Source organism: Dermacentor silvarum, chromosome 7 (genome assembly GCF_013339745.2).
Source record: "Dermacentor silvarum isolate Dsil-2018 chromosome 7, BIME_Dsil_1.4, whole genome shotgun sequence".
Classification (NCBI taxonomy): Eukaryota; Metazoa; Arthropoda; class Arachnida; order Ixodida; family Ixodidae; genus Dermacentor; species Dermacentor silvarum.
In genome coordinates this window covers 61,416,530-61,431,424 of record NC_051160.1, presented here as the reverse complement: position 1 = coordinate 61,431,424, position 14,895 = coordinate 61,416,530, and the positions used below count along the sequence as shown (strand labels likewise).

Sequence of the window (14,895 nt, the reverse complement as noted above, 5' to 3'; positions counted from 1 at the left end):
GAAAGTACATCTAAACCTGTGACACAAGAAATCCTAACTTTGGCAGGGCAGCAATGGCCTTGCAAAGGGCCATTGCTGGCATTGATTGATTAATTGATTGGTGTGTAGTTTTTATTGGCGCAAGGGCCAGAGATGGCCAAAGAGCGCCATGGAACTGCGTGGACAAAGCGTGCTTGTCAAAACAGTTGCCGAAAAGCAGCGTGTCAACGTGATGCTTGTGATAACAGCAGACGGCTGGAAGCGGCTGCCAGCATTCATTGCTGGCATTCAGAACATTCAGAGCTTGCAGCTTCTACACGCAATACTAGCTTCTGCACAAAATTACATTTTGTGGCCGGGACCAATACTTGCATTGCATGGTGCACATAAACTTGCTGCAAGCTGGGCCTGAGCTTCGAATAAATCGGTTATTCAAACAAATTCCTACTTTAACTTACGGTTACGGATTTTTGCACAACTTCAATATTTCATTGGCTTGTTTTAAATACTTTGGTTAAATACTTTGTTTTAAAATTCCTTCTTGCACTGCCATCCACTAGCATCCTGGTCAACTCGGATGGTACGGCAAACACCTGCCTGGTGCGTTCCACCTCCATCAGGAAGTGACCACTGTGACCAAGAATCAAACCTGCCAGCTCATGTTTCATAGCAGACCGTAATTGTCACCAATGGCAGTCTCCTCACCTCTTGCTGTCGCAAACTCCGGAGAATCAGCTCGTGGCGAGGTTGGAGAGACCGGTGGGTTTGAGCCCAAGCCTGTGAAGAACTGAACCAGGAACAGCACAGCATCCTGCACGATGAAAACAAGAACGTGTGCACAACTTGCGTAGTTATCGTCCGCTAGTCACCCGGAAAGTCGTCAATGCGCTGCTTTTTACTATTAACCAGGGTGGGGGGTCCATACCTGGTCAGCGTTGATCCTCAGTGGCTTGACCGACACTCTTATTTGGCACTCCTCAGTGCACGGAGCCTTGAGGTCAGGTCTGACACGTACGCACTTGACGCTCACCTGCAGAGTTATTTTTCCCGCATTCGAGAGTGTCATACAAACATACTCAAAAGAAAAACTGTCGAAAGAGCTGTCGAAAGGGTAGCTTCACGGCAAACAAAAGCACACTGCAGTGAAGCCGCATCTAAACAAATGTGAACTTTGTGTATGACTTCCTTGCACATCTAGAGGGAAGAACACCACGTGAAGCTCCATGGAAAGCGGTGAAGTCTACTACGTCTAACTAAACTGCGCATTACTCGGGTCTTTAGAGGGAAAGCTACAAGGTTCAGTTTCATGGCAACAATTACTTGGTTTAAAGGGCCCTGAAATACTTTCTGAACAGAAAAAAACGCTGTCAATCGGTATGTGAGGCTCCTATGAACCTGTGACCCAAAGGTTATTTCACTGCATGCAGCAGGAAATTTACAATTACAGTCAAAAACTGGAAAAAATCACTTGCTCTCTCTTTCGCAATGTCGTCAGCAGCTGCGTTCTGCGAGCAGGTATGCGGGACCAACAGATTTTGGCAGATTTCATGATCGCTATGCGCAGTAATACTATAATTGCTAATTTTGAATTAAATGAAAAATACACGTCTGCAATCTCAAAAAAAAAAGAAAGAAAAGAAAAAGCATTTCATCGTTGCACTTCCTGTCTACGGATGACAGTTGCACCTAGCTGCATCTGCTGTATGTGACCTCAGATTTCCCAGGCATGCTGCATAACATAGACACCATGGCTGCCACGGGGTGTCGCGACGAGCACTCTCGCTGGCGAGACAACTCTGAGAACCACGTACTTCGAATGGTTTCTGTAAGTGACGTTGCTCCATGTGCTTGAGAGGCCATTTCGCGTCGCAAAAGCCCCACACACAACTGACTGAACCGGAAGTGGTGTCGTAATGCAGTAAAGAAATAATAGCTTCCAGCACGCTAGTAGAGATGAAAGGAGAGAAAGCCGTGGATTGGTGCGATAACTACCTCTATCTCCGCTCATACTTGAAGGATTAGAAGAAGTTTTGCAAGAGCAGATTCGTGAGGCAACGTCTTTAAATAGTGGGGCCATTCTATGATTAGTAAGAAAAGTATTTTTAGCGACACCTTCAAGTGCAGCTTTACGGCAGAAAACGTCACATTTGACGAAGTCGCATCTAAATGAACTGTGTTACTTGCTCCTTCATTTCTTATGCATTCCCCAAAATTTTGGTGAGGGTGGTATTTACAAGAACACAGTAAAATGGAAAAGGATTTTGATGTTCAGTAAGAAACTTCCAACGTGGGGCTTCGTGCAGTCAAGCTTCTCAACTGCCTTTAATGTGTAGAAAACTGCACACAGATGAGACGAGACACAGGTGAGAGGAGTGGCAATACTGACCATGTTGGCATGGGACTGCCGTGGCTTAGCCTCCGAGGCGTACTGATAGAGGAACTTGTTGATGCGCGACGAGGCCAGCCGGTCACACACTTCGACATCCTGGATGAGCAGGACCTGGCGCGACGCGTAGTACGTGCCCTCCGGGTACACCTCGTGTTGGAATCGGATCTGGAAGCGCAGGACGCAAGAGCCGTACCCGACGTGAACGATCTGGTGAAATCCGATCATTCAAGCAAAATTTACGTTAACATGCCGTGCTCTCACTGCAACTGTAGGCAGAAGCCTACATGGTATCCTTCAAATATGGCCAAACTTGAGGGTCACTTAAGGGCATCTTTAGTATGGTGCACTGTAGTGCACCACACCTAGTGACCCAAGCTTGCATCAAAGAGGTTCATTGAAGACCAGCAGAGACCGAATGGCACATACACAGTGCTCCAAGTCGGCGTCAAAGAGTTTCTTCAATTCTTCAAACAGCGGTGCCTACCCTGTCCCGCATCTACAGTAACCCATGTCGGCGTGAAAGAGCTTTGTTGAAGAGAGGCAAGTATGTACACACTGACATACTCAGTGACCCAAGTTGATCCGATGTTGGTTTCAAACCCTGTTACCTCAGCACAGCAGCCCAATGAGCTAATCATTCGACCACAGACTACCCAGGGACCCGGGTAGGCGGGAAAACGGTTAGATGCAAATATACATAGATTCAAACAGATAGATAGCCCCTAAAAAGTGCATGAAGTGCCCTAAGAATGCTAACGCAGTAATAAATGAATGAATAAATAAATACACAAATAAATAAATAAAAGACTGAGGAACACAGCCAAGGTTGCGAGAGGAGGGGCAGAGAAGGCTTGACCTTGTAGCAGGAGGAAAATGCAGAGGAAAGGAGAACACAGCAAAGATCAAAGAAGTGAAAACAAGGCCCATCGAAGAGAAAGCGGCAAAGCGTGCTGGAGAACAAAATGTAGGCCAGGAAGCTCGGGCAGGGATGAGGGACGAGCAAGCAATACAGCAGAGCAGAAAGAATGTGATCAAGAAAAAGGAACCCGTGCAAAAGTGGGCCAAGTCCACAAGACTGAGGGGAACGCTCATCGCAAAATTCATCGCTGAAAATGACAAGTTGAGGAAACAGTGCCCAGCAATGTTACAGGCAACGCTTGCACTTGCATAATTAAATGCAAAACGGCATTTAATTATTGACATTGCCAACACGCTATAAGGAGACATAACTGGGGAATGAGCAACAAATTCCAATAGCTGGGGTTAGGAAGCTCATTACTTGAGAGAAGGGCACCGCATAGTGTGCCGCGTCCTTCTCTGGTCACCAGAAAAATCCCGAAAATCTCTGGCGATCCTTACAATCCTCGCAAATGCAGCTTGCATGGGGATGGAAAAGGTGACACTGCTGATGCAGCAGAAGCAGAGGATCACACGCAGAAAGCATCGCAAATGTAATCGCACGCAGTGATGTACCAGCAGGCGTGGTCAATCAAGAACACAGCCCCGGATGCAGCAACTATGAGTGGTTTTTGCTCAAACACCTTGTTCATGTGCAGTTCCATGAGCACGTCCTCACGTCTGCCAGGACCGCCCTTTTGAGCCCTTCGGTGCCGGGGAGTCTGCGGTGGGGACTGCGGCTTGAACGGCAGCAACTCGATGGCTGGCGGACCATCCCTGCTGTAGCTCGCATTGCCGATAACGGGCTCCAGCACAACATTTGCGTAGCTGAAACCGACAGAGCGACATGCTGCACAGGAGGTAAGGGGGTAATGATGATGATGATGGTAGTAATGAAAACCTTGAAAGGAAACTGAGGACAACGAACGATGGAAAGGTTTCATCGATTGATCGGTTGGTGCCCCCTCAACTGAGGTCCCAAAATGTGCAAGGAAAGCTTTCTTGCTAAATAATTAGAACACCAATGCATTTCGCAGCAAGTGCCCAGATCAGCATCAAGAAATGAGTGCTACAGTGATTAATTTAAACTGTGATTAATGATTTGATATCCGCCATAGCAAATGTCTCTATCGCATTGTTTTTAAGAATAACTAAGTCTTGGTTGAAAGTCTTGGTTGAAATACTACTGGAAAAAAGGAAGAAGCCTAGTGCAGAGAGCAACGACCATTCGAGCTAGAATCGTGAGAACTGACTGATCAAGTATGATGTCCTATAATCAATCCTATTACGTATGATTTCCCGGCACCAACGTTCACTATTGAGAACACAAAAAATGACCCAATACAGTTATGCTTTTTTTGTTTTTTTTTTACCGATTCATACTGTCACGTAGTAGTGACGGTGAAGAAAACAGTCGTAAAACTGTGTATGACGAAACTGATTCTTTATTGGGTGAACCTGTGCCCACAAAAGCAAGCTACACTCAACGGACAACGATAGCGGCGAACACAGTCGGCGATCGTCGAAATCTGATCAGCGGCGAAACGCGTCAGATTTTATACACGAGCCATCGAAAATTTGAGAGTAATCTCTGGTGCCCGCGTGTCTTCCAGAAAGTACTAGACTATTCGTGTCGCCCATACAATCAGATTACATAAGTGTCGGTGACAACAGACAACGGATAGAAGCATTGATAACGTTTGAGAAACTTCTGATACAGGCAGGCATGTCCTGCACCGAGTGATAACGTTTAACATTTGCTAGCCGGTGAAAAGCGGTCACCGGCGAAAGATAAACGAATTACATGTGTCAATATGTTCCCCAAAAAACATGACCTTTAGCACCAAAGTTCAGTACATCACCAAACTGCGATTGCACGACACATTTTCCAGCTCCTAGGTCATGTAAACAAGGAAAGGTGCGAGGCACATGCGATCGAGAACAGTAGCCATTCACCACAGTAACTTCCCAGCAATACTTGCCCACCTGTCTCACATGAAAATGTCGGCACGCACTGTTTCCTAATACGGTACTAGCAAATCTCCTCCCGGGTTGTCGTACATAGCATTCACAGCTATTGCCACCAACCCTATTGCGATAAGCATCTTCATTTATCTGTTTCACAGCACGTGGGGTGTAATGCTGTTGAAAGTGTACTGCACTCTTTTAAGAGGCGATAACCCAAACATGCCGTCGTTCTGCAGGTGGCACGAAGTGAACGTCACATTTGGTTCTGGAAGCATTGTAAGCACCATATTCTGCCACCACCCACCAGCTTGATTTTGTTTCAGTTTCCCATCGCTCTCTTACAACACTACACAATAGAAAAGCGACGTGGGTCTTGTGCCGTAAAAATTAGTGCCAAGTGGGGCACATCAAAACTTTCCGTCAAAATGCCCTGCTCAGCAAAGCAGCTGGCCCAGGCCATAAGATACTGTGGAAGCACCCAGTATTACCAGTTCCAAAACTTCAGAATTCTGAAAATTATATCTTAAGCAGCCACCCCCTCCAAAGCACCAACATGCTTCACCGCAGTACTTCGCGTATGCTCTACCACGTAACACTGCTATATTGAGGCGAAGCTGACTATCGAGGACCGGCATTGTGCAACTCGCAGTGCTTGTTTCAATGAAAAGCACAGCACCGAACAGCAAGAAACTTGACAGCAAACGTCGAAGTAGCTAGGCCTAGCTTTGCCACGGTGATGGCTACAGCTGCGAGTGGAGCGGATCTGCATGCGAGAGCGCCAGTTCGAGGCAGCAAGATAATAAAAATGGTGGTGGCTTCGATTAATGCCGTTTCGGACCTACGGTTATGGCAAAAAACTGTCAGCCCTTCCACTGGGGTGGAGATGGAAGACCAGCGAAGCTGTACTATGGTGGGAATTATGTATTTCCAATTATGACTATTAAGATGTGATGGTGTAATTGGTTATTAGAAATATTAAAGAATGAGAAATATATATGTCCGGTGGTTTTCATTCATTTAGTGACCGCAGGGGCTATGGCCTTATGGTTGCTACGGTACACCGCCATAGGGTGTACGGCAAAGGTTGGCATATTCTTCATAAACATGTCACCAACACCGCGCGCATTTGGTGCGAACGCGGACAAAACGCCGCCGCCGTCGATAACAGTTCTGCGCATTGCTGGTGCTGCTACATGTCCAAGTTTATACAGCTCCTCAGAATTTTGAGAATGACAGCCCATAAACAAATGTCATGAAACAAAACACCGTCAGCGCATGCCTTTTATGTTAAATCTTCACACACTGAAATATTAGAAGTGCGAAACAAAATGCCCGGTCGCAAGATACGCATTTGGTGCTGCAGCTAAACGTCCCCTCCCCTTCCTCCCTCCCGTCCCCCCCACGGCATTTCGCATGATGGAAGAAGTCGCATTTGTTCTCCGCCGTGCGTTCGCTCCTCGTGAAAGCGCGCGTCCCTCACGCGCTGTCACTCGCACACACAGCATACGGCCAATGAGAGTTTTTTTTCTACACGCAGACACGACCATCGGAGACTGAGCCCTTAACACCTTCGTTGTAAAATTCCGGAAAATCCATCCGGATGGCAAACGTTTTTGTGGCCGAAATTTGAGACGTTCTTATACATTGACTATGGGGTACGCGGCGGTGCCACAAAGTTATCCGAATTATCGAGCAGGTCCGGAAAATCGGCCGTCCGGAAAATCAGTCATTAACTCTAATGCAGAGTGACAATTCGTTGGCCGCTATGTTGGTTTTTACTGCTTTGACTGGACAAGCGCCCATATCAAATTAAACCAATTTTGAGTGAAAGTGGGGTGGGCGCTTCTGTGGTATGTTATGGTAGATGTCAAAATCTGCCAAATTTTTCTTGCGACTTTGGATTGTACTTCTTCTCAGTTAGCACATTCTTCGTTGCGTTTTCCAAAATGTATGAATGAGGTTCTATTGTGCCCTGTGAAATAATATGGCTATGAAAGCCATAGACAACAGCAGGAACCAAGAGACCAAGGAACCACAAAAAGTGAACATAACTGCAATTACCAGAAAAGTGTGAAAAGTGTACCAGAAAAGAAAAGGTGAGGAAATTGACAGAAGCAGGATGGATGTGGAAGTTGTAGTGCAGGGGTGATTGGAGTACACTCTGAAACGTATCTCTGTATCTTAATCCCACAGAGGACATCGTGCAGCCGATAACTGGATGAGGACCATTATTTGAAGGGACATTGAAGACAAATATTAACCCCTTCCGTGCCTTGGACGAGCTGGGTACGTCCATGCATTTCTGGTAAAAACGGTCAAGGACAAGCTCAGCTCGTTCACGGTACTTTTCACTTTCTGGCAATGCCATGGACGAGCTTAGCTTTGCCTTGGTGCTTTGCCGTGATTTTGGTAGATGGAAGCACACAATCCGTGGTCAGCGCAGACAGAAGCAAATTTTTTGAGGAAGTAAAACATGTTGGCAACAGGGGTCTGAATACAATTTGGCCATTTTTGGTGAAAATTCATGATAATAGTGTGGCACAGAAAGGGTTAATTTAAGCCGGATTAGTAAACTTACTGCAGCAGCAAAATGGCCGTTCCTTACCACAAGAATGAATGGAAAAAATGAAAGCAGGGCGGCAACGCTGCCCTGAAGTTCCCACACCAACTCGTTGTGAAGAATAAATTTTGAAATTTTCGACTCTGAAAGATAGACTACAGTGGACCCTCGTTGATATGATTCTGCATAATACCTTTTTTGGGATAATACATTTCTTTTTCTTTTCACGTTAATACAATTCGGTTGGATAATACGATTTTCGGATGACAAGCTTTATTTTACGGTTCCCGTGAAGATCGTATCAATGAGATTCCACTGTATATTAAATTATGAAGAAACCAAACAAAAATGGAAGCTTGGCCTTCATTTTGCCCCACCAGTAATCACCCTTTTATCTTTGAAGTCAATAAAAATTTGTTTTTGAAAGGATTTTTTTGAACAGTCTAAATTGATTAGTGTTATCCTTTACTTAAACATTGTTTCTGGATCTCAAGGTTACTTCAAAAACAATGCATGCCTTTTGGAAACAGCGAACCAACATGAGCCAAATCATGGTGATGATCATGATGATAACGACAGTAGTGACAATGATAATTACAGCACACCCTAGCAAAAGGTTTGATGCAGTGACTGCTTCTTGCACACTTTGCAATGTTTAAGTCGATATTCTGCATGAACAGTGTGTTTGCTGGCTTACAGCAGTACCAAAATCATTCTCACTTTAGTAACAATTGCGGTGGTTTATAAAACAATTCATGGCTTGATTTACCTTCATAGGTATCAAGGTTTAACTTGTGTGCAAAAGAAAGCGTGGTACAGTCGAACCTTGATTTAACGAGCACGGCTATAGCAAAGTAAATTTTTAAAACTTGTCACTGATCTTAGCGTGTAAAAATTCTCAGACGTCACAAATGTATTTTGCAAGGAAATTGCATTATGTCAGATGCGATCTCCTCATTACGGTGTTCGACTGTGTAGAACACCGTAATGAGGAACACTAGCCCAGAACTAGAATACTAGACTAGACACTAGAACACTAACACTAACCCATTATACCTAGTGGCATGGGCTGGGGTAATTTGGTTTACTTTTTTATTTTTAAGCCCACCACACTATATGTGCAGAACACTGTTTGCAAGCAAGCAGTCGGACAACCAATGCTGTGTGCAGGACGTACCATTCTTCTGTTCCGTCGTCCCAGTGACCAGTGCTTTTCTCGGCAGGCCTGGATGCGTCTGAGTGGGAGGAGAAGATAACGCAAAATGTCAACTGCTGTCATGCGCTTGTTCTCTTTATTTAGTAACAATTTATGGCTAACCTTCAGGTATGACTCAGTAAGGGAATTGACTTAAGGTGAATCCCACTGATTGATCTAGGGCATGGGTTCTCAAAGTGGGTTCCGCGGAACCCTGGGGTTCTGCCGGCCCCTGCTCGGGGTTCCGCGAGCCACTGATAAATTTTCCGTGGTCCCGCGCTAACCAAGTGGCTAAAACGGTGAAAATGAGGTGCGCTCGATCTACAGAACCTCCGTTCCTCACGCCCGAGTGTCCAAAAGCACTCACAGCGCGTAACGGCAAAGCGCGAACTGAGTAATAAATTTGCAAGCCGCTTGTAGCTACCCAACCTCCGAAAACGGGCATTACGCCTAAGCTTTCGCACTTAAATCTCGGAGGCCGTAATTTACCAATATGCGCATTTCTGCCGTTTGTAGATAGCGTAGGTGCCGATTGCGTGCGCACTGACGTATACGTTGGAGGAATAAAAAAAAATGAAGGAAAAAAATGCGCGGAGCATCGCAAATACACGCCGCAGAAGAGCAAGAACGGCGCTAGCGTCCAACCGAAACGAAGCGGCGCAGTCCGCATCGCCATGGTCCTCAGTGGCAAGCGTGCGCGGCACGTGATTGACAGCAATGCCGGAGCGCTTCGTGCCTAATTGCACCCTTAAGCCTTTATTCTTGCGTTTATCGCCGCGCGTAACACTGCGTTGGCGGCATGCCGCGTGCCTTCATAAGTGCGTAGTTGCCATCCATGATCGCATCGATAACCATCGCAGTTTCGTCCACAGCAGTTGAGGCAAACAGTAGTTTCGTTTTCACTCGGTGCGCGCGTCGGCTGCGTGCCTTCACAAATGCGTAGTCACGAACCATGGTAGCGTTGACAGCGACCGCGGTTTCGTCCGCACTTCTTGCAGCGAACGGTAGTTTCCTTTTGACTTGGTGCGTACGTCGGCTGCCTGCCTTCTGAACCGCAAGGTCGCCGTTCATGATCGCGACGATAGAGGCCGCGGTTTCGTGTGCAGCGGTTGCGGCAAGCAGTAGTTTTAAGGCTGTCGAAGATTAAGAGCCCCGGCTACATCGCGATGGGTGGGCAATTTGTTAGCGAGCAGCTGACTGGCGAAAAAATAATCGGGATGTACGCGCGCAAGGCCTTCGCCGCTGCTAGCGCAAATCAGTCATGAGATGACGAGAATTTCAGCTTCTGCACTGGTCTTGTGCTAAATAAATATGAACAGAATTTGCTGATTCATTGAGTAAATAAAAGCGTGTTGATGTAGTTAAGCATTTGTTTATTGTTTTCTTGATACCCTCGATAATTCGACATTTGGTTAATTAGGACATTTTAATTCGGTTAACTGGTGGGGGGGGGGTTCCTTGGCGTATCATGGAGCTTATCAGGGTTCCCTGGAACGAACATGCTTGAGAACCCCTGATCTAGAGAAAGTCCTTTTGCACAGCAGCTAATTTGTTTCCCACTGGTTGATTTGGAGCATCTTCATGCTTTCCCACTGGTCATTTCAGATGAAACATATATTCCAAAACTACATGACATTGGGATAGTAAAAAATCAAATTCTGCGGTTTACCATGTGAAGACCAAGATATAATTATGAGCCATGCTGTAGTGGGAGAACTCTGGATTAATTAATGGGATTAATTAATGGAGCCTGGGGTGCTTTACCGTGCGCATAAGGCAAGGTACAAGGGCGTTTCTGCAGCGGCAAGGATTACGTAGATCCTGCGACCTCGGGCTTAGCGGCGCAACGTCAAAGCAACTATGCCACCATAGCAAGTGTTGGGCTAGTAGGCGATCATTACAATAACAGAATGTGTTGAGCGCGAACAAAATACCACAAAGGAGACATAACAATGGAGCCAGTTGTAGTAATGCTCTGTTAGTCTGTGGCATTGTGACTGTGCTCAACATGTTTGATCGTGATTTCGGTTCATCAATCTTCTCATCAGTGAATTGCTTTTTTTTCTTTCTATGCCTACTTTTTTTCTTTTTATGTTGTTGGGGCACAGACTCAACTGGAACTATCTTCCAATTACACACAACAACTTCTGCGATTCAGCACGAAACACTGAATTTCCCTTAGTGCAGATCTGGATTCCCATAATCCGAGCATGTCACAAGCACTCAGTGTAAGGTGCTATCACCGGTGATGAAAAGTTGGGAACCAACCTTCCTTGGATAATTTCACCATTAAATCGTAACAAGGACAAGTGCGCATGCAAGACTGTCAATGCTGCAAAAATTCACTCTGAGAAACACCAGTGAACCAGTAGTAAGTCATAGTGAAACAAAGTGCTGTTGCTTCTTCATACATGTGCTTTGAACCTTGATGCAAGTTTGTGAGCAATAGCATGCACACAGCTACAGCAGAGAAAAGAGTGTTGTAGTAGCACAGTCAATGCCAAGCAAAAGTGATAAGCTCACCTTACTTACATTTTGCAGACCGAAATGTTACTCTCCCTGGAATTTAGACCCCACGCGTACAGCCGGCGTTCTACTTTAGTCACCCTCTGTTCATGCTTTGTTCCGTTATATTCACCAATGCAACTTGTGAAAACGAGGAGTAATGATAAGCGAGAGCTTAAATCACCAAGAATAACCACTATGTCAGCTGGCCATGCTTAGAGCTTGCAAATATTTCAAGGACTAACCAGAGCTATAAACAATGACACATTACACACTTGGATAACGTTACAACTTCCTCGAACATGTTGGAGCAATTGACTACACTACAGACAATGACTGTAAAATGTAATCAGCAGTAAGAAAAAAAAAAAAGCTAGCAATGCACAGCAAGCAGTGATTTTTAAAAATTTTTCATAACTGCAGCTAACAGCTGCCTTCTAGTCCACCAATGGCAGCAAGCACAAATGGCGCAGCAGAGGAGGCAACCACTCACTGGGAGTGATGCCGCTCTCGAAGTCGCAGCCGCCGTACATGTGCCAGACCAGGGTCATCTCCCGCAGCGTGTACTTCTGGACGGCCTCGGGAAAGTTGCGCGGAGCTCGCAGCTGGTCGGTGTTGCGAGCAGCAGTCGAGAAGTAGTTCTCGTGCACCTCGAGCGGCTCCGAGACAAGCACGCGAATCTGGGGTTCGCCACTGCGAGGCTGCGAAAAGAAGACATGCGAAGCCCGTTGGCTGCTTCGTCGCACTTACCTAGACCAGCAAACATGGACAGACTTTTAAAAGGGCCTCGAGCATTCTCTCCCTAAGCTATAGGTTCCTGAAGCAATAGCAAAGGTAAAAATAAAGCTAAACATACAAATCAGTGCTTTCAAGGGATGCCACAGCTAAACAATTGATACATTATGATAGAAAAGGTACCATATTTTTCTGCGTATAACCCCACACACATAATTACAACATTGTGTAGACAGACAAAAAAAAAAATACAAATCCACACAGAGATACAATGCAGTCCACTTATCACGGTATCAAGAAGAACGAAAAATCCCATAGTTATAACTGATCACCGCTATATCTGGACTGCCAAAAAAAAAAAAAAACTGCCAAATACAGTCAACGTCCCATTTTTCGTACTCCCTAGGGGCCGAGAAAACGTCCGAAAAGTCGGGCAGTCCGAAAAAACGAATGCATGCCTTTTACTGCCCCCAAGGGCTCAAATTGCCACAGGCACGTCCAAAATAGCTATAAAGGCCTGTCAGTACACTTATTAGGCCTATTGTAATTCGTTCTGTGCTAAAAGGTGACGGGCGCATGCATGTATAATTAAGGAATACATACTGTGTCCCGTGACAATTGCCCCTTCCCACTCCTAATATGCTTCACCGGAATACTTTGCGTATGCTTAACTGCGTAACACTGCTGTATTGAGGCGAAGCTCACTTTTGTGAACCGGCATTATGCAGCGCGTCGTGCTTTCCGTGTTTGCAAGACAATGGCGAGGATTACAGAGGCGGAGTTGGTGCCATTGCTAACTGCGGCGAATTTTTTCAACGAGAAACACGGCACCGAACAGCAAAAAGCATGGTAGCGAACGTTGCAATGGCTAGGCCTAGCGTTGCCAAGGTGGTGGCTACGTCTGCCAGTGGATCTGCGTGTGAAAGCGCCGGTTCGAATCAAAATGGCAGCGTTGGTGGCTTTGATTAATGTCGTTTCAGACCTGCGGTCATGGCAAAAAGTCTGTAAAATCAAACGTAGAAGATTTTTGGCGTCCTAAATGTCAGACATTTTTATACATTGACTCTATACGGGGTACGTGGCGATGCCACGAAGGCATCCAATTTATCGGGCATGTCTGGAAAATCGGGCATCCGGAAAATCGGTCGTTGACTGTATATCTTTGTAGTCGCGAAATCAAATTTACCACTTGCAATAAGATATTGACGTTGTAGAAAGTAAGCTGTGAAGAATAAAACGTTTATTTATACCTCTAAATAGTGCCTGAATTGTTTGGCTTTCACAAAAGTTTTGGATTCACAACACCATGTGCATTGTGTCCAGCTGCTGCGCGAACACTGGCGGCAATAACTTAGCATGCATGAAATCGATGAGCGACTCAATCGATGAAATTGCACTTTGGTTGAACATCGGGGTCGGTGTCAAAGAAGGACCATTGTCAATCTCGTCGTCACTGCCGCTACTGTCGTCGCCTCCGTCGTACAACGCCGCCGTCTGTCACGACAATGATCGCTACGTCGTAGATCTCTTCGCAGAACGAGGAAGCATTATCTGCACTCAAAAACTCTTCCATCGAAGCACCACCTATTTCATTGTCCGTAGCGATGTGCTCCCAGAGTTCGGCAATGTCAGTGGCTTCCACAGTGTTGGTTTCGCCCATTCGGGTTTTGTCCTGGGCTCCTGGCGCACAAAGCCCACCTTTTTCGTTGATCAGCATGGACACTGCTTCCAGCCTTCATGATCGTGGCGCTCCCAGTTTTCATAATCGTCGATACCATCGACTGCGCGAGCTCGTACTGTTTCTAGTCTTGCAAAATTTGCAGTTTCGTTACGAGACATGCAGCTTTGCGCTTTGTCGGCGCACCTCCCGTTCCGCGGCGCATTTGCACACTCGTTGAGAGAAAGAGAGAGAGAGAGAGACAGCTTACGTTTTTTTCCCCCCTCCCCTCTTCTTCTATGGACGCTCACACGACCGCCGGCGACGCGAAGCAGCTGGCGCCATCTTGTGCATGCTGCGCCAACTTCGGCAAAATCAGCGCGCGCGGGTGGGATGTGCCACGCGGTAATGGCGGCAGATACGAACTCGCGCAGGCAAACTTCTCGCCCTGTATCGGTTAGTGCAACTCAGGAATGCAAATTTCATGATTATTCTGCATAAAAAAACGCCGCGCAGAAGCAAAATATTGATCGTTATATTCGATATGTGGTGAATAACTGATCGTTATATATGGTTTTTTTTCTCATAGCCCTAATGCAGCATAAGTTGATACTGTTAAGTCGACTCATCGCTATAACCAATATATCGTTATATGTGGTATCGTTATAAGTGGACTGCACTGTAATTGCATACAATAAAACTCAAATTTCCTAGGAACCAAGTTTCCTAGGATACCAATCTTAACGCTAAACTTGTGTCACCCGGAACGCAGCGGTGCCCTTCAAGCTGATCGAACGCTTGTGCGTTTTTATTTTGGAACCACAAATAATGCGTGAATGCGTCCCGCATGTTCGTTACAATGCGCCGTTTGAACGGCCAATATCGTCATCCATCGGCAACAAGAGTTACCCAGAGTTGAACGAATGAATGGACAGGAGAGACAGACTAAGTCGACCCAATTTCAAGCACTCAACTGCTGTCACAGTAAAATTAAGCATGCAATATTCATC

General features: G+C 45.9%; 1 protein-coding gene across 1 annotated transcript in view; it reads right to left on the bottom strand.

Annotated features, from left to right (window-relative positions):
• Positions 1 to 14,895, bottom strand: part of LOC119458907 (autophagy-related protein 2 homolog B-like) — a 96,447-nt gene that overhangs the window by 14,859 nt on the left and 66,693 nt on the right. The window contains 6 exon segments of the mRNA XM_049671501.1: positions 685 to 790; positions 905 to 1,009; positions 2,366 to 2,533; positions 3,910 to 4,093; positions 8,971 to 9,028; positions 11,987 to 12,194. Coding sequence (XP_049527458.1) covers positions 685 to 790; positions 905 to 1,009; positions 2,366 to 2,533; positions 3,910 to 4,093; positions 8,971 to 9,028; positions 11,987 to 12,194 — 829 coding nt within the window.